This window comes from Alosa alosa, chromosome 8 (assembly GCF_017589495.1).
Source record: "Alosa alosa isolate M-15738 ecotype Scorff River chromosome 8, AALO_Geno_1.1, whole genome shotgun sequence".
Classification (NCBI taxonomy): domain Eukaryota; kingdom Metazoa; phylum Chordata; class Actinopteri; order Clupeiformes; family Clupeidae; genus Alosa; species Alosa alosa.
Window position 1 is genome coordinate 18,191,024 of NC_063196.1, and position 20,938 is coordinate 18,211,961.

The window sequence follows — 20,938 nt, forward strand, 5'->3', positions numbered from 1 at the left end:
CGGAGGTCACCGGCCCACATACAGTATGGACCGGCCCACCAGGCATTTGCCCGGTTGTACAGATTACCGGTCCGAGCCTGCACACTGCCCTCCATAATCAGCAACTGTCTCACTCACTTGTCCTCCTCACCCTCTTCATCTGAACAGTTGTGTTCTTCACTCTGTCCATCACGCCTCCCTGCTCTCTTTCTCCGTCTCCTCACGTTTATCTGCATAGTCATCCCCTTCCAAGACCTCTTAAATGTCTTCATCCGGGAAGAATTCTCTTTTATTGAAATCTCCACCATCTGGTTGCATTTCCGGTGCCTGTACTTGGCTGTTCTGCACTGCCAGGTGGCGTTGTGGCACCAAGTCCTTCATAAGAAAAATCAGAGTTGCATAGTAATCACACTCACCACTCTTCACAAACCATATCAAAAAGCTGTTTAGCATGAATTGTAACATTGTGTTAATTATGTTAAAGTGATATCAATAATGTAACCCATAATTAAACAGTAATGTTAATGCTAAAAGATAGTTCAATAATGTTTGATAACAGCAATATCACCCAAAACTGATGCATTTGAAGTTAGAAATGAATTTAAAACATTGCCATTATTGCATCCAAAAGTGCATACATCTGTTGTTGTTGTTCTCTGTGTTCTGACCACCTACAGTGTGTTGAAGACAGAGTGTTTTTTTGGTAATGTGATGGACTGATTTAGCAAATCAAACACACCCATGAAGTATCAGAGTACAGTCTGGCCGCTTCGGTGCCATCTGAAGTAGACGGATACTTTCCTTTGTCAAGAAGCTACCTGCCGGGATAAACCCACTGCGAGTCCACCGCAAACCAGTAGCATAGACACTGAAAGCAAGACAAATGTTAGCCAACCACTCATATTTTTCCTTGGTCTGCAATGTGTTTTTAACTAGGCTGTGGCATCTCAGTGGAAAATCCAATATAGGGGATGTCTGCTCTCCATTCTCAAATCCACACACTGTTCTCAAACCTCTGCACTGACTTACCTGTTTACTTTACGTGTATCTGGAAATGTGTTTCATGGTTGGTTGTAAACCCATAATGTTTTACACTGAGCTTTCACTATTACTGCTTACTAGCCCAGAAATCTAGACGCACCATAGCGGCAGCAAAATTTGCTGCCCGGGCTAGTCTAGCAACTCTCTGTTGGCTTGCGAGCTAGAAAAATTAAGCTTTGATTGGGCCAATCACATTGTGTATAGTCGGTAGGCGGGCTTAGCAATGATTGATGGCAGAGTTGCAACGGTTCGTCGTGAATTCCCTGCTACTTGAAAACAAAGAAGATGGAAGATGTTGCTGTTGGCGAACAGCATGACACGAGTTAAACACATGGGACTCATGCGCTATCCTATTGCGTGCAGAGGGAATTTGAAAGACAACCGATTATTGCCGCTCGGCCTGAGCACTGCGAACGGTGAGTCCCCAGACCCTACAGTACATTTTAATGTGGATCTGGCTCGTCAGGCTAACTGGTTACAGCTTTGATATTAGTAAATGCTCTTAGCAAGTGCCTATGAATTATGTAGGTTTAATTTGTAATGACCTGATAAATAAATATACCATCGGAATTTTGATTAGTTAAAGGACAAATCCAGCAATCTTTAAAATAAGAAAAAAAAATCTGATGCATGACATAAGGAAGATATGTTTACCATGGTTTGAAATATTGTTTAAAAAGGCTCAAGGCTATAGCTGCCACTACAATACACACTATTATTGGAATCTTCAGTTCTTCCCAATGCTATATGCTTGAGCAAGGACACTAATAAAAACAACATTAGCATACACACACAAACACAAAAACAGGCAGAAGTCTTACTGTAGTCTCTGAAGAGTGGTACAGGAGTGAATGAGGGAGAGGATTCTCTTTGCCCAGCGGACAGTCAGGCTGCCCACCTGCAGCTTCATCTCCCTCAGACCAGGCAGAGAGTGCAGGGACATCAGGGCATCATCATGCCCATCAAGCTGTGGACTTCTACGGCACACATCAGTATCACATCAGTAACAATACATCAGTCAAATCTGTATTAAATTATATAAAATGGGGCCTTACGGTTCATCCAAATGTTCCAAAGAATGGAATTTTAAGAGAAAGTCCTTAAGATCAAAGCTCTTCACTGAGGACCGTGACAAGAAGAGTGACATATGCTGGACTGGGGCATCATGCTTTTCTGTGGCAATTCCAATGCCCAGGCTAAAAAGCAAATGGATGAAAGAAGATGTAAATAGATGAAAGAAGATCTAAAACATTACTAACTGATAAACATAAATAACTTTATTCACCCGGCGGCCAGAACAAGGCTACAGGGTACACTTGCCATCACACTTCAGTCCAACAGATGGTGGTAAAGCACTCTGTTTGCAAACTGCCAAAAAAACTCCGATGCTACGCGAGCTGCCACTAGGGGGTACGAGAGATGAAAAGGGCAATGTCGGAAAGGTGTTAAAAATGATTAATCAATTAATAATCTTATTAATTAATAAATAATAATAATAATTTCGAATCAGGTTATAATTATATGGAAACGTGAAATTAAAGGAAATCATTTGTAAACTACAGTAGGCTATGTTTTCATTAAAAAAAATAAGCTACCCACAATGCACGTGATTTTCTTGCGGGCAGACAGAATATCTGGCTCGTTAGTTTCGTGGAAGTATAGATAGGTAGAAGGCTACGCAAACACTGTCCAAAAGGCCTAATCAAAGCGATCGAAGAGGAGAAGCGAGAGAAACAGAGCAGGAGACAGGTAACAATGGGATGGGGGGCAGAAAGATGAAGGCTGAGGTGGCTCCGGAGCGCAGGGGGATGACAGAGACAGAAAAGACTCCGCGAAGAAAATGAAAGTATGATGAGGCATATAGGCCTAAGCTTCACGTGGATTTATCTAACCAGTCTAATGTTTTCTCCACACTATTTTTAGCATGAGAGCTCATAGACCAGTTGAACATTTTGATTTTGTTATTTGTTATCATGTAGGGTGGCTAATTAAACATTATGCCTGGAATGCGTCAATAGAATGTGTTACGTTATTATGTGTCGGATGGTGGGGGGGTAGACACTGAACTGAAACTGAGACGCGAGCCGAGTCAGGATGTAAAAAGGTGGTCCGCAGGAAAAAAAAGTTTGGGAACCACTGCTCTAGGCCAGCGAATCCTTCTTTTTCTGTGAGCTTTTTTTTGGTAATGTGCAAACGAAGTGCATTACGACCATCTGTTGGACTGAAGTGTGATGGCAAGTGTACCCTGTAGCCTCGTTCTGGCCGCCGGGTGAATAAGGCGAATTTTCACATGCATTCAGTTTTGGGAAAGTTACTTTGCACTATAAAATTGAATAGCTACAGTACCACAATAATATAACACACTGTATTCTTACTTAAAATGTTTAGTTAGTATAACACAGTTTTTGTCTTCTGTTGATTATGTTGATTTTGGAGATTACTTGGCTAAAAGGAGTAATTTAATGTTAAGGTGGAAAAGTGAACATGATCATTTAAATCAAGTAAACTATACTTGAATTGCTTAAGTTTTGCTACACTGTGAAGTTAGTTAGTTAGTTAGTTAACCTTACTTAACCTGTTAGTTAACCTTAGTTTAAAAAAAACCTGCAAACTAATTGCCTTGAAATTACAGACTAATCTGGAATAGGAATTCCAAGTTGTGCAAAAAAAATTTTTACTTTGTGTAGTACACTTACACTAAGGAGAATTCTTATTTAAAGGATAAATCCGGTGTGATTTTGACCTAAAGTGTGTGGAAACATGATACCGAGTGTGAACCTATGTTTCATAGCTCACCTCGGCTTGTCCCCTGCACTCAATAATCTGGTGCTAGTTAGCCAATGCTACCAACACAGTGTTTCGTTGTGGTGCCTCGGGCATCGGCCTAGCCATGCAAATAAATCACTGTTTTACACCATTTACGAGGCTCAAAGTAGCTCCATACTTTATTGGTAGACTTCCGAAGGCCTTGACATTTAAAACGAGACATAGAGAACTTTGAAAAAGCACTGGTAGTTTATTTACAAGACGATTTATCCAGACAGTACCTTAAGGAATTTTACCGTTCGACGCCATCTTGAATTTAGTCACGATAAGTCGAGCGACGAGTACGAACAAACAGGTATGATAAGGGATCAGATTCCAAAAATAATTCCGTAAAAATGAATGGATTCCAGTTGCTGCTACTGGAAGCAACCGAATCCATGCATTCCCACTGAATTATTTTTTTTAGATTAATATGTGATCCCTTTAACAATCTGTAGGCCGGGTCTGTGGTATTCTGGAAATGCATTTTTGTCATATCAGTTAGCTGAACTGTGACATTAGTTAGCACAACTTCAATACACCTGTTGTGTTTAATAAACATAAAGTATACTTTACTTGTAATTGTAATGACCAAGTTAGTTGAAATAGCAATTATGTGTACTGTAAGTGCACTACACTAAGTGAGCATTTGTTTGCACAACTTGACATTACAGACAAATCTGGAATGGGATCAAGGACAAACAGTTTGCATGCTTTTCAAAACGAACAGGTAAGTAAGATTATAAACTAATTTTACAGTGTAGTACAAACTTCAGCAATTCAAGTATAGTTTACTTGATTGTTCACTTTTCTACCTCAAAATGAAATAACACTCATTTCATGCAAGTAATCTCAACAAAAGACAAAACCTGAATTCTACTTACTAGAACATTTTAAGTAAGTAAAACTATTATGTTTTACAGTGTGGAAATATAATTTGTTACTGTTTTAAGTTACAAGTCGTGTGCTTAATGCTATCATATCTGGCATATACTGTGAGGCTTCATTGTTTAACACTACCCTTAAATTATGTAAATGAATTTCTTCGAATTTCATTGAATTTCAATTCTACTTCCTTTAATTCAAATTCGAATTGTAATTCTACATCCTGTTTTTGACTTTAATTCAAATTCAATTCAAATTCAAGAATTGAATTGGAATTTAGGAGTCATTCGCAATTCAATTCTGAATTGTGCACAAGCCTGATTCTTACTACAGGCAGTAGGGGCGGGCAAGAGTGTCTTCATTTGCCCTGTAATGAGTCATTTAACCATATACCGACTTACGAAGATGATTAATTAACACGAAAACGTTGCCTGGTGTCCCTTTAAAGGAGTTGGCTCATATGTGGAGCTTTACCTCTGGGTGCTGGAATCCTTAGTAAAACACAGAGATGAGCAGTGGTAACTTTTCTCTTTAGTGGAAGTGGAAGGTAGAAATCGAACAATTCTGTAAGTCAAAGGACAGATCAGTTATTCTCTATTCTTCAACGTGTGCACCTGATCACTTCAGGATACAGGACTGTACAGCAAAAAATCTACAAGAAAAAATAGTTTGTGCCATTACTTATTTAGCACAGTCCCACCCTTGCAATACAGTTTTGGGGTTGGAAGGCTATTAGAGGGATTAAACAATAGGTTTAGGCTATTAGAGGGATTAAACAAAGGACATTTTCTGTGCCTGAAGTTAGGCTATCAGACATGTGTAAAGATCTAATATTAAATAGGTTGATTATCTACTTTCAAATCTCACCCCTCGCCTGAATTCAGGCACAGTGTTTTTAACAGTTACCGGTAGCCTTTATATCTAATTTGTTATGCAGAAAAAAGCTTATGCTATTGTGATACCTACCTAGCCTGGCGGGCCATCCTATATCATTGAAATGTATAGTCTGGCATCGAACCATTCACCTCGCTTAATCCAAGGGGCGGGCAGAGAATTGTCTTTCAAACTGCCTAGGCATGCAATAGGTCAGCGCTACGACCATATCCGTATCCTATCGGCAAAACGGCAAATACATCCTTCTTCGAAAGGAATGACTTAAGTGCATTGTGTTGCTCAACTTTCAAAGAAAAGCACAAGTCCAACTTCTCCAAAGTTGACGCCAACGCCGATTCAAACAACCGCTCTTCGTTCGCCATAGCCACCTTCCTTGTTGTTCACCGTCGCAGGACTGTCGTTATCCTGTTAAGCCCGCCTTAAGACTCTCTAACAAAATAGAGCGCTGTGATTGGATGAGGTCCACGGCGTCAGCCAATAGAAATCCCTATGGTTTGATACTAGACGTACAGGCTGAGCAAATTAATTTGCCGCCGCTAGGGTGCGTCTAGATTTCTAGGCTAATACCTACCATAAATCAATTTGTAAAGGTAATGTCATTTTTAACAGAACATTATTAACCGTTATTAATCGTATTAATCTATAACGCTTTAACCACTGGAACGGGAACAAAAAATAAAGTAAAATCATTTTGTTTTTAGTCCCTAGTACAAACCTGCAGAGAAATATACATGCATGCAAACAAATGACTTACAGTAGAACTGTATTACCAGGTAATCACCCTAATATCATAATGACTATCATTCTGAAGACTGTTAAGCCTATATCTATCAGTAGGCAATATGTTCCATTTAGGTTCTTACTCACAACAAATCATTTCAACAAGTCATTTCAAACAAAAAATAAACTGATTTGTAACCCGAAAACCTGGTTCACGACTGAAGGCTGGAACAAATCACAAACAGACAGACAAACACACATATAGCGACAGTAGCCAACTCTTACTTAATTTCCTCAACACTAGGATGGGTTTGGATGAGGCAGAGGCTCCTAGCAGCCAAGCTCAGAGTCATGGAGTTCACCTCCACCTCCACCCTCTTCAGACCAGGCACAGAGCAAAGGAAAGAGAGTGGAGCCTCCACATCTCCATCAGCATGGCTAAAGGATAGAACACATATCCGGTATGAGGCATAGACAAAACATGGCCATTACACAGAGAGAGAGAGAGAAAGAGAGAGAGAGCGAGAGAGAGAGCGAGAGAGAGAGAGAGAAAGAGAGAGAGAGAGAGAGAGAAAGAGAGCTCTTACTTCATCCCTGAACGTCCCATCACATATGCGTCAAATGTCAGGATGAAGTCAGTGAAGTCACACGTGGTCATGTCTGAAGAGGCTGACAGCCGAATTGAGACATATGAGTCAGATGCTTTTGGACCAAAACTAATTATGGAGTCCATCCTAAAAACACAGAAAAAAATCCCAAAAGTCACAGACTTCCTTCTGATGTTTGCATCCTCACTCTATGTAACTTGAGAGCTGCTTATTTGGCGCCAATGATCCAAAAAGCATTAGTGCCATTATTTGGAAAATAAATGTCTGTTAACATCCAGAACAGGTAACACTCCATAATAAGGTGCCATAACAAATAGCAAACTAGTAATTACCTAACCCTTTGTTGATATTTGTTAATTGTTACTAAAATATCTATTTGGTACAAGTTAATAGTTTTTTCATCATTAATTAAATATTAGTTGTTTGCATAAAATCTGTATGTTAATGTTTTAACAAATCTATTAACTAATATTGTATTCATATTTGTTAATAGTTAACTAAATGTCTTTTTAGCACTAATTAACAGTTATTTCTTACATCATTTAAATGTTTATTTACAAAATATATACTAATATAAAAGTTAATGACATATTATTATTTATCTAGCTTTTCTAATTAGCTTTGTGGAGAATTTATGGAATTTATAGTTTATGGCTTTATGGTCTTGTGGGGTGTATAAGGCACCCTACTGCCAGTGGTTGGTTGTGTGAGAATTTGCACACTTCTTCTCCCACGTCATCCTTATTGGATACCTTTGTTGTTGGCTGTCCTGTAATTGGTGACCCTCTATCTAGTGTTTGAAAGTAGTGTACTCTTTGCCTTTGGAAGTACTATTTGGTTGCTGCTTGAATTTGGTGAAATTCAGGGGAGGGGGTGTAACAGAGTTAGAAATGTAGTTTAGTGTTTGCATGTGATTTTCGCCGTAGTTAAGCAGCTTTTGTGCACAGCACTATGTTGTTGCACATGTGAATAGTAGATGTAGAGCACTGTTACAGTGACTCAATTAATTCCAAAGGGTGAAATGTTGATGGTGTTTTCTTAAAAACACAATTGAAAAATTGCTCACATTTGCTGTGAAATAGACTGTTATTTTTCCATGCTGAGATACTTACTGCCATATTGTTCTTCTTGGCATCAGAGTTCTTTGCCTTGTTACAGTTACCAAAAAATAAAAAAACATGCTCTGTTATCACCTGCTCTGGTTGTACAGTTGTATTTTAGATAGGCAAGTTGGTGCACGGCTCTGTCAGTCCTGATGCTGTTGCATAGATTTCTAAGATTAATTTAGCCCTTCCAGGGTTTGTAGTCTTTGTACATACATGTAGTTCATTTGTGAAACACTGAATCTCAGTTATGTGCCTTTTTGCTTGATTTTTGCTTGATTGATTGAATTTCCAATGACTTCATCATAGAAGGAAACAGAAATGTAGTGAATGTTAACATTGATTTGGGCCACATCTGCTAAATTCATTGCAATTAATGAAGTTCTAGTGTCTTATTTGGTGGCCATCTTTAAAAATGGCTGCCATATTACATTTTCAAGTTGCAAATGAGGTGGATTTGATTATATTGCTCTTTAGCACAAACACACAAAATTACATACTTATATCATCATTTTCTTGCTCACTTCTGTGCTAAATTCAGTCTTTTGGCGGCCATATTGTAAAATGGCTTCCATTTCAAGTGGCGAGTCAGGTAGATTTGATTGTATTGTTTTTTTAGCACATTCATGGCAAAATTCATGCTTGTATAATAACTTTCTTGATCAATTCTGTGCAACAAATCCATTTCTATGGTATTTTTTGGCGGCCATCTTAGAAAATGGCCGTCATTTAAACTGGAAAATCAGTTAGAATGTATTGTGTTGGTCTTAAGCACATACCTGCCAAATTTCATGGCTGTATCATAATTTCCTTTGTCAATTCTGTACAACAAATCAATTTTTAGAGTTTTTCATGGTAAATCAGGCAGATTTTATTGGTCTTGAGCACATACATGCCTAATTTCATGCTTGTATCATAATATCTTTGGTCAATTCTGAGCAATAAATCAATTTCTGGGGTCTTATTTGGTGGCGTCCATCTTGGAAAATGGCCACCATTTCAAGTGGCCAATCAGGTAGATTTGATTGTATTGGTCTTGAGCACATACCTGCCGAATTCCACGCTTGTATCATAATTTGCACGATTTTTCCTGTAGCCGCTCTACTAATACACACAAGTCTAACATGACTGTGTAAGGCTGTAAACTCCGCTAGCAGCTTTCCATGCATTCAGTGTAGTTTAGCTTAGTGCTCATGGAAAGTGCAATTCAGTCTAGCAGGAAATTAATGTACATTTAGTTTAGCATTATGTTTATGCATTACCTCCGTATGGTCTACGTCTGTGAGTGTTTAGTGAGTCTCACAATATTAATAAACTCGTTCTGTGCACCTGAACATTCCATGTCGCACGTCTCCCTTGCTAGTAGGGCTGACAGTGATGGTATAGGAATCATGCATATAATATAGCCCATTCAACTACTTCTTTTTATTTTGCTTCTGCAGATGCTGTTTTATGTATGCCAGTGCCTGAAGGCATGTTTTGTTTTAACTTTTCCTAAAGGAATAAATGTGATAAGCCAGTTTTGGTCTCAGTCCCTTCACCGTCTGACTAATAGTTAGATATTACTAATATATTAATAAAGCTTAACCAACTTTATTATAAGGGTCCCCCATACTGATAGTTATATATTACTAATATATTAATTAAGCTTAATCAACTTTATTGGAAGCGTTTCTGGCGCCGACAAGAGTGGCGGCATGTACAAGGTAGCTCCGTGTTTTTTTCTTGAATTTCCCCTTTGGGATCAATAAAGTATCTATCTATCTATTGTAAGGGTCCTATGGGGAGTGGTTCATATTGGGATAGGCAGAAGCACAGTATAATAACAATTAGTTAAATAATAAGTCATTAACTTTTCTATTAACATATAGTTTGTAAATAAACATTTAACATTTAAATTATGTAAGAAATAACTGTTAGTTAGTGCCAAAAAGACATTTAGTTAACTATTAACACATATTAATACCATATTAGTTAATAGATTTGCTAAAACATTAACATACAGATTTTATGCAAACAACAAATATTTAATTGATGATGAAAAAACTATTAACTTGTGCCAAATAAATATGTTAGTAACACTTAACAAATATTAACAAAGGGTTAGGTAATTACTTGTTTGCTATTTATTATGGCGCCTTATTATGGAGTGTTACCCAAGAACATTTTCAAACATGCCTATAGTATCAGGTGGTACCAATCTGAGAGTGTTGTGCAGCAGTATGCCATAGTTATACTGATCAGAGACTGTTCTAAGTGCTTGATCAATCAATCACATATTAGTAGCCAATATTTTACAGAAATATGGACAGGGAGGGTTTACAGTAAAATTTGATGTTCACCTGCGACTGTTGGCTCTTTCAAAAGAGAGAGCTGAGCACTCAATCCCCAGTTTCAACTCACGGATCCTGCCAACCAGAGCAAAACACATTCACATGATAGGCCTACTACAGCAGTGCACACATTAGACATATGTAACAGTCTGTATGCTACACAATCAGTATGACATCGAGTTTTGAAGTTTTGTTTCGAAAACCTTGAATCCATTTCATAAGATGATTCCTCACATTACACAACATCACAACATTACACACTATGTGCACACATGTGCAGGCCAATGTTTTACGGATTGCTTTTTTTTTTGCGGCGATGAAGATGATGAGCTCAGACCCACGTCTAGGCGGCACATGACTGTGGTATTGCAAGGCGAAAAAGCTAGATTTAGTGCTAGCTACCAAGGTAATATTTCTGATCTAGAAAACATGATTAGGCAGATTAGGAGCGAAACTGATCAGGAACTGAATCGTGATGTTAATACAGTGGCCCCGCTACCTACATGTAGGCTACTCTTGAATTAAGTGCACCTGAAAGTGAGGAAGTGGATGAATGTGTTGTAACAGATGTTGAACAATGTCTTGGACTACTTGGCCAGATTGCTCTGAACTCAGAAATACTTGATGATTATTGAATGTGAATAAAGAATGGATATGGATTTATAACTGCATACGGTGATCTCATAGTGATAAACCGTGAGATGTTTGAATTAACGTGAGAACAAGGTTAAACTGTGAGATTGCATGAATGTGTGACGAATAAAATGTATCAAGTCAAGTATTACTTTAGTAACTTTGTAATGCTCAAGGAATTATGTAGCCTAGCCTACGCAAGAAACTGTATGTCTTAAAACTCTGTGAAATGTGTAAAGTGCTTAACTGTTTTAAATGATTGCATCCAGATTACATTGTGAGATAACGAGTCAATGCAATAAATGTCTGTAACCTGTTAAGCTTCAACTGTCTGATCTCTCCCGATGACTGTAAAAGTGTACAATGTTAAATGTAATGTGTCAAAGTGTGACGATCGAATGTAAACTGTTTGTGTACCTGTTGAAACTACCTGTAAACCGTCAGTATCGAATGTAATGTCAGCATCTCTGAAATGTGGATCTCTGGAGCCAGAGCCCATGCAGCCAGCCACCCTGTTTCGAAAATGGAAGATAACGCACAGAACGGCCAGCCTGAGCAGACAATTACGTCCACAACTCATCTAAAATGTGGTGTCTGGAAATACTTTGGGTTCTACACCATAGATGGTAAAGTAACCGTTAAAGATAATGTTAAAGAATCTGTATCTGTGGATTGTGGCTTTATATCGGTCGAAGTTGACTCCATGTCGTGGTGTTTCACGTAACTCGATAGCCAGGCAAGCTGAGGACAGGCGCTCTGCTCCATCGTCGTTATGGTAACCAAACAAGTCTTCTTCTGTCTAGGTTTGTCTAGATTTGTTTCTAGGTTTCAAGTGTTGTTCTTCTATGTGGTGCACCTACTGGAGGGGAGTGTTTACAGCAGTTCCGTTTCACACATGCAAGCCCAGTCACGCTACGTCAAAGTGACGCCAGGGTCTTAAATTTCGGTCGACTCAAAAACGTGACGCATGCCATAAAAATGACGCAATTCTCGTAACGCGATCACCAGTGCCGCGTGTGTGGGACGCAGATGTGGGACCATATCAGCCCTGAGAGTGACTGCTGAACAACAATCGGTCAACCTTTTTCTCTATTTTGTGGATTTACTATTTTGATTATTTTTCTCCATTCTCCATTTGTAGATTTACTCTTTTTATTTTTCTTTATCTGTATCATTCTGGGATGTACCCAATTTGTCTACAACATTTTAACGCAAGTTTTTATGCAAGTGGATATTGCGCCACATTTTTGTGAACATCTCCAAAGTTTGTTTAAAAGTTAATTTAACTTGACATCCAACTCTCCAATCAGTAATTTTTGTCTCTTTTTGGGTCTTCTACGATTTCCAAACAGGAGGGTAAGATAACCTATCTCTTCTGTGTTTCTTTACCTGTCTTTTCTAAGACTTGGGTTAGCTGGACTATATGGACCTATAGGAGCCTGACCAACTTTCAAGGGGAATATGGATGAAACTAGGAGTATTTGGTTATATGCACTGCAGAGGGAAAGTGCTCAGCTTTGCCTGACAGTTGGTCCCTGCTACCTGCAATTACCAGAAGGTATCGTAGATTGACAGATTGATAGCAGACTGACGAAACAAATTAAAAAATCTTACGTTACATTCTTTAAATTGAGAAAAGTTTGAAGAGAGAGTCTCCCAAGAGTCTGACCCAGAGTCAAGCATCTCACTCTCTGCTTCAGAATCTGGTGCTTCAGATCAGAGGGTAGGGAAGAATGCGGGACATCCACACGCTCATCATTTGCAGGAGGACTAAACACATACAAAACACACACAGATAAAGATAAACATTTTATATTGACACAAGTTATACACAACAGTGTATAAGTCAGACAGTGTATTATTCAGTCAGACAGATAGACAAAGAGAAAAAATACTTTTCATGTAGATCATGGCATTTTTGAAGATATTCTTTGAGGTTGATGATGTCCATGTTCGGCAGGGTGTGTCAAAACAAGAGAGAGGTCTGAGTTATCCGTAGCTGGACGCCAACCTAGAGTCAAGCTGAAATGCAGACAGATCACATGTTACATTTTCTGAAAGTATTTTCCGACTATTGACTGAATTAAACACTATAATGATGTAAAGAGTTTTGAGATGTGCTGTACTGCCATGTGTACTGAGAAATCGTTAAAGCTACAACGCTACACTCTGGGGGCATGTAGGCCTACGTGGGAGCTCACGGACATGCCCCCAAAGTAACGTTGTAGCTGCCTGACTACGTTAGCTGCTGGCTGTAGCAACTTTAGCTAGAACTCGTTTTTTTCTGTACGGACAGTACTTAGTGATACTAATACTAATACAGTACTATGTGAAAACTTGCCATATTTCTCCTTTAAAAGGAACATCTTTAATGCAATGGTAATTTGCTTGTAATTCATTTCAAATACGTAACTATGTCCTGGTCTAGCATTACTGCATTTTAACTTTCTATGTGAGAGTGACATCCGGCATTCCCTATAAAAGCAAGGACCTCAAAATCCCATGGCACATTTGTATGTTGGTGACGAGTGAGCGCATCTCTGCAGAAGGAATCTGCCTGCACACACAACTGTCTATGCAACAGTAGGATTCCAGCAAAGTTTACTTTGCTAACAGAGGTGTGTGTATGACAAGCAGAGTATATACACGTCTTTACTTGCCAAGTAATTGAATTAGCTGGCAACGACAAAGCAAAGTCTTTCACAGATATTAACTTTCACAGTATTGACTGAAAAGGGGGTTACAATCGAAAACATACCCTGAAAGAAAGCAACATTTACCCCGATAACATTTAAATGGCTGATTAAAGTCCTAAGGACATTCATGCAAGCACACCAGCACTTTGCATTGTGTTGTCAGGGACTCGTTGCTAAGGTCTCGCCACTAGGCAGTTAGACAGTGCCACCTTAAAATGACAACGAAATACTGCATATTTCACTTTAGACCAGGTTTTTCGTTGTCAGTGGTGTTATCATTCTCAGTGGTGTCAAAATAACAATTTGTGATCATGTGTCCGACCACACTCCATTTTTTTTCATCAACACACCCATGGGTGCGAAAGATTAAATAATGTGGGCGTCTGGTGGAATAATGATAATTGCACTGGCCACATCTGGCGTCACAATGCACCGGGTGTAACACAGAGCCCCATGTCTTATGGTGTCATATTGTGTATTGTTTCTCATCACTTCATGAGTTACGCCCTCTCGACCTTTCAGCTGTCATTTGCTCATTATCATCAAGATGTTGCTTCCATTCAAAAGTTGTCACCAACACATGAGGTTATATAGCCAAATATATATACTGTAGGGCAAACATCACCTGAGGTTTTTGACATTTTTACTCACAGACACAAACAGACAGAAGCTGTCTTTTTGTCTGGGTGTCTTGTAATCTTCCTCAATCCTATAAAGCATAGAAGAGAGAGGAGTAATCAGCCTTAAAGAATCACAACAACCTTTTGGGGAATCAGCTTGCTGTCTACCCAGAATTAGATAAGACCCTTCACTGAAGCTCCACTACTTTATCTACCATGTGAAGTAAACTATCCTAGAATTTTGAGTTCATTATGTGACAGACCTTGACTAATTTCCTTTTTCCCTGACCCCAATGAGACATGTCATGTCCTCAGAAAACTGTATGGTAGGAGCAGGCTTCACTCAGTCTCTTATTCGTTTTTTAAAGTGCTAGGCCACACTTATAACTGATAAGAAAGAAAGAAAAAGGCTCCTGAAGCACACTGAAGAAGGCACTATCTCGAAACGTGTCTGTGCAATAAACACTTTTGTATGCAAAGTGTAGCCTTTTTCCTTCTTTCATGTCATGTGTCACAAGGTCGGTTCGTTCGCCGCTCACAGGCCTCGAACCCGCCATCTTGACACACACACCGGCATGGGAGACGAACGCTCTAACCACTGAGCTAAAAGCCCAGGCTCCCAACTTAGCGGTTAGAAGCATTCTTAAGGTTAGGGCTGTGAGGATTTACACGGGCAACTAGCACGCTAGCTCAGTCTGCCTCCGTTACACATGTTCTGTCATAAAACTAAAGGATAGGCATATGCACTAAGATTTGGGACATTTGAGACTGAGCTAATGATAGACTCTTAATGTTGTCCTGTACTGCCTCATCTTCCTCAAACAACATTTGTTGAGCCTCAACAGGGAGGTGAAAAAGTAGGAAGTTTCTCACCACAGATAGTTACACTTTAATTGACCTGTGGTCTGGATGAGATGTACAGACGTGGCTGCAATGTTGAGAGAAACAGCCTTCACACCACATAGAAAAATCCAACCCACACTTTTCTGCTTGTGTAGAGCCCTGAGGATATGCTCCACACTCTCAGCTGACAGACTGCTTTCTATTCTGTAAAGGAAAATATAAATGTATTCATGTTTATCACACAGAGAGAGAGAGAGAGAAAGAGGATGAGGGAGACAGAGAGAGAGAGAGAGAGAGCGCAAATAATGACACAATTGAATGTAAAGGTATATAAAAAATATTTTTCTCCTCCACTGACATTATACCTCAGTTCATGGATAATTTTCTTTTCCCCCAGGGCTGAGATCAGATCATCCACATAAGCATCTGATAGGTTGACTTTAAGCCTTCATAAAAATCATAAGAAAATGTATGACCATCAGAAAAAGAATATGTTAAATAAAAGAATGTACCATGTACTTGACACCTTTTACACAAAGATCAGGCAACATACACTACCAGTCAAAAGTTTGGAGACACTTAGAAATGTCCATTCCACTATAGACAGAATACCAGCTGAGATCATTTGAATATTTTTTTTTACTCAGGACAGCAGTTTTCAGATTACATTATGTGCTTACATAATTGCAACAGGGTTCTCCAATGTTCTCTCAGTTAGCCTTTTAAAATGATATCAGATTAGTAAACAGAATGTGCCTTTGCAACATTGGTTGAATGGTTGCTGATAATGGGCAATGAAGATATTACATTAAAGATCAGCCATTTCTTTCTACAACAGTCAAGAACCATTTAGCAATTATGTAAGCACATAATGTAATCTGAAAACTGCTGCCCTGATTAAAAAAACTATGCAAATGATCTCAGCTGGTATACTGTCTCTAATGGAGTGGAATGGAAATGTCTAAGTGTCTCCAAACTTTTGACGGGTAGTGTGTATTAAAAATATGAAATAATATACAGTATATATATATATATATATAAAATACACTGTGGACCTCAAGCAATTAATAACTCATTAAGCAGTTAATGCCGGCCTTAGCAAACAATTTTCAAGCGATTTCACTATTGCCAACAGTTTTACTGGAGACGGTGGCTACACCATATGTGAAAGCAATTGTGCATTGTGAACAGAACACTTCAGGTGTAGCCTCCCTGTTAGTCTAACAGTGACCTTGGTACTGTAGGCCCTTTCACACTGGCAAAATCGCCGCGATTTTATGTACCAGAATCGCGGAACGACTGTCCCTTTCACATAGACCGAGGCGGAACGCCGGGACAAAGTGTCTCGCCAAATTTACTACCAAGCCCCCTAGACATTTTGCCGAGTTTTTTCGTTCCGCCACCAGTGTGAATGGGTCAAGGCGGAAAGGGGAATCTGGGCGGTCATTTCAATGCTATGTCCAGCCCACCACAGGAGATTGCAAATAAATCTAACTGATCAAAAGCAGCAATCGCAGAGACAGCACATTATGTCAATCTATAAATTCACAAAGTCTCCAGTCATTAAATGCCTGCTAGAGTTGACTGTAGCTTGGAATGCAATCAGTTGCCATAATAGGCTATCTTAAAATCCAGCGATAAAACAAAGCATGAACTCATGAGCGTCTGTCTGCCCTATATGTATATCCTCTGATTGTAATGCTTATCTAGGCAATATTTGTAACATTTATTTTGTATTTGGCCTGTTATAAAATCATGTAGACTTATTGAACAATTGAAACACATTAGGAACCGCAAAGTTGGAGACATGCATAAAGACATTGCTGCAAATTTAAAACTGGATTACTCTGGAATGGCTAACTGTGCAGGGGAATGCTTTACACCTTTATGTTCGGCAAGGTCTGCTGTTTATTCTGATATATGGTTTGTCATGTGTTGAGGGAAAGTTCGCGAAGTATTCCACCAAGATGAATGGGTAGGGAGACGGGCGCAAAAAAATATGATTAAATTAAAGTGACTTTTCTCGCGAACCGTTTACCACAACAACTAACCACTAACATCGTTTAAAGGCTGAGAAAAAGCTCTTTCGTGTGATACATGTGATGTCTGTGATGAATAGGCTAGGCCTACTTCAGTAGTTCAGCAAATTTGGGCGGGACAGAAATACCTTTACAGAGCAGCAGTTCTGGCCATATTGGCTCTGGCTCACATTATGTAGGCTACTGCTTTAAATGCATTATCGCTTCACTACCCAACACGCGAACAAGAAAGAAAAGAAAAAAGAAACCAATGTGCTTATGTCTCGATTTCCGATAGGCCCAGTCCTAGAGAAAAGACAGCTATGGTAACCTAACAATTAGGATTTGCTTTGCCTACACTGCTGTTTGGTTGTCCCAAACTTTTGAGACGATCCATACTGGCATTAACTGAATCTTATCAACCCGAACTGCGATGTTGAGTGACAGGATGCAATGCCAAATAAGGATGCAATGCCATAACTGCTAACAGTGCGCCTAGGCCTACTGTTAAACACCTGAAAAATATTAAGCTGCTGTTTTCTTTTCATGACGAGCACTAGGCCTACGCTTGAATGATTTATGACTGAATGGAACGCTGCGTTTTTAAAGAACTGCTCATGTCGTGTGACAAAGTTTACACTAATCTTGATCTTCTAATGGATCCTTATGATGAGATGTCCATTCTCTTTGCCCTAGGCTATCATTTGTGCGCGAAGCATGTTTCAATTAAGACAGTACACAAGCTATTTTTATTGTTGTAGGCTAATATTGAACGATTTCATGAATACATTGTACGCACAGTACATTGTACGGCCAAGGCAAGGGGCAACTCTTCTCTTCAATTTCCCTTCCAAATTACGTTTTATTGTCTCAAGTCATCTATCGCAAGAAGTTAACATTCTAACAGCAACAGCAAAGCAAATGCAAGCTAACCAAAATGCAGTCGGTTCTCCCGCCATGGTTTTTGAAATCCCACACCTGCTGTATCTAAAAGCCCACGCACATAGGCCTATGTATATGACTATCACTCTACACGCCTCCTGTTGCACGTCACAATTTAATTTACTATAGCTGATCCTGCCTCCTGGCTCCCCAAAATGCCGCATCATGTGAACAGATCAGCAGGCCGGCAAATTTTCACCTCGCTTTCAGACACAAAAAGACGGCAAAAAGACGTCTCCTTTTCCCGCAAATTTAGCGTGATCTCTGTGTGAAAAGGCCTTGTGTGTGAAAGCCAAGTTCTTCCAGCACATATCAAGACGCAGTAAAGCAGTGAATATGCTACAACTCCTGTCACACTGATTTTACTTTGACTTTTTGGGAATTTAAAATTGCTTGACATTTGTTTGGTGTAAGGCCTGCATTAACTACATATCACACAAAATGTTACAGATTTGTCCATTAACAAAAAGACTCAGGCCATAATCTCCAGTGGACAATGAAACACAACTATCATAGATCAGTCATGATATACTATGTATTGTAACCCAGTCAATCAGAACTAACTAACATTTGATGCCACTCACCCCAGCTCTTTACATTTGCACAGTCCAGGCCCCAGCATTCTCAGGTTCTCTGCTGTTAGGCTGTCCAGGTGCATGTATCTGACACTCTGACAGCACTGTAGGCAGTACAGCAGCACCCAGTAATCTGTCCTTTGCAGATCATGAGTGCTAAAAGAAATCCATTCCAGGCTTTCAATAACATGCATGACAAAGTCCTTCTCATGGATCTCATAGAGGCAGTGCAGAATAAACAACATTGCTCTAGGATCACTAGAGTTGCGTCTGCTATATTTCCCAATGTGTATTACATTCATAAGCCACTCTTTCAACTGGGCTTGTATTGCTGCCCAAGAGGCACTTTTCACAAATGCAAAAACATCACTACTTGACAGCCCGAAAAGAAACTGAACAACACGATCTCTCCAATTTTCTTCGATTAGTCTAAAACTATTCACTTTATCTGCTGTTGATTTAAGTAATATCTGTAATTTCCGACAAGCCTCCTCCTCATCTTCTATCAGGAAGAAGTGAAGAGCAGCAAAGAACTCCTGGAAGCTCATGTGCATAAAACTGTACATGGTTTCACGGTAGACCTTCCTCTTCATCAGGAATTTGCACAGGAAAGGGTTATGCACATTGAAATCCGTCAACAGCTCAGACATTTTCCTCTCATCAAACAGGACCTGATGGTCTTGCATTCCTTTATCTGCCAGCTGGCCAAGGCTTCGCAGGGATGTGAGGTCAGGGCGGCTCGAACTTTCACAGTGATCCTTTATCAGAGTGTTGATGAAGTAAACAAATATGGAGCTTGTTGTCTCAAAGTCTCCCTGTGCATCTACCGATTCTTGAAAATGCTCTCTGAAAACAGTACACACAATCCAGCAGATAACGGGGATAAAACAAGAAGTGATGAGTGTTTCATTTGCCTGTACATGTTCATAAGCTTTGGCAGAGAGCACTGTATCATCAAAGAACCTCTGAAAGTACTCCTTCACGCCATCCTCAGAGAAGCCCAGGATCTCTGTGAAGCGGTGTGGAGTTTTGAGCACCTCACTTAGTTTGTCGGAAACAGTGGACCTGGTGGTGACAAGAAGAAGGCCCTGCCTCAAAACATTCCCCTTCAGCAGAGCTGTCAGTGTGGCCTCAATTGGAGCAGGCACAGATGGATCACTAGGAAGTACTGAGGTAATTTCATTCAATGAGAACCTCAGCTCATCAAAGCCATCTATAACAAAGAGCACCTTTCCAGGGGAGTCTCGCAGTATCCTTAAAATCACTGGAGTAAATTCCTCATCACACCTCAGCAGATCTACCACACTGTGCTCTCCAGAGAGGAGATTAAGTTCTTTGCAGTTAAGATGAAAGACAAGAATAAAATCTTTGAACAGGAGTTCAGATGCCCAGTCATGCATGATTTTTTGGGCAGTTAAGGACTTGCCGTGTCCGGAATGACCCTGGAGAATGACCGCTCTCGGCACCGATCCACAGCCACTGGGTTTGAACAGCTGGTCGAGATGAATGCGGCTGTGTGTCTCACTGGCCCTGGTCTTGAAGACCTGCTGGAGGGTGTCACCTCTGGAACGGAGCTCCTCCTCTCTCCTTCGGAACCCTGGGTCTCTGAATGATCAGGAGTTCAGTGTAGCGGTCTGCCAAAAGCACATCTTGATCAGGGAGGGAGTTGTACTCTTTTACAGTCTCACAGGAGGTGAGGATAGATGTTTTATATTCAGTGATTTTTGACTGTTGATCTTCAAAAGACCAAAAAAGAAAGGTTTCATAGAAATTAGTTGTTACACACATAATTGAATCTGTATGGATCATCAGCATTTGAAAATGATGTAAAATGATGTATTACTAACATACCACAGTCCTGTGCTGGTTGTTGAACACCTATATAATAAGGGTTATAGCAGGGGGGATATTTCAAGGCACTGAATAATCATTTGATGTGACATTTAAAATATGGTACACTGTACATGTAATGCTGCATTTCTAGGCCTACTGTAATTTCACAACGCATTTAGTTATTACAACTCTTCTTGTAGGCCTATCTGTGCTATTTCTTCATGTAGCCTACAACCAAAGGTAACATATTCATATTATTACTAGCCTACTTCTGATATCAAAATAAACATATTAACCAATCCTGTGTTAATTACGTTTAACTGACCTGAAATATTTGTTGAAATGTTAACATTCCCACGAACATGAAGATGCGACAACACTGGTGCAGACACTTGGGTTCCTCCATCAGC

The 20,938-nt window shown here is 39.6% G+C and overlaps 1 protein-coding gene and 1 long non-coding RNA gene across 2 annotated transcripts; both read right to left on the bottom strand.

Moving 5' to 3' along the window:
• Window positions 1-14,401, bottom strand: LOC125299592. The gene is made up of 11 exons (XM_048250922.1): window positions 14,323-14,401; window positions 12,897-13,023; window positions 12,616-12,771; window positions 10,378-10,443; window positions 6,912-7,058; window positions 6,610-6,762; window positions 5,185-5,274; window positions 2,076-2,216; window positions 1,842-1,997; window positions 719-847; window positions 1-354 (listed from the first exon to the last, which is right to left on the bottom strand). Exons 2-11 carry the CDS (start codon window positions 12,950-12,952, stop codon window positions 114-116), a joined length of 1,335 nt encoding a protein of 444 aa, XP_048106879.1. The 5' UTR covers window positions 12,953-13,023; window positions 14,323-14,401; the 3' UTR covers window positions 1-113.
• Window positions 14,402-20,197: 5,796 nt separating this feature from the next.
• Window positions 20,198-20,911, bottom strand: LOC125299595. Its single transcript, XR_007194407.1, has 3 exons — window positions 20,854-20,911; window positions 20,547-20,573; window positions 20,198-20,329 (listed from the first exon to the last, which is right to left on the bottom strand). It is a non-coding gene; the product is annotated as an uncharacterized LOC125299595 (long non-coding RNA).
• Window positions 20,912-20,938: the final 27 nt, after the last annotated feature.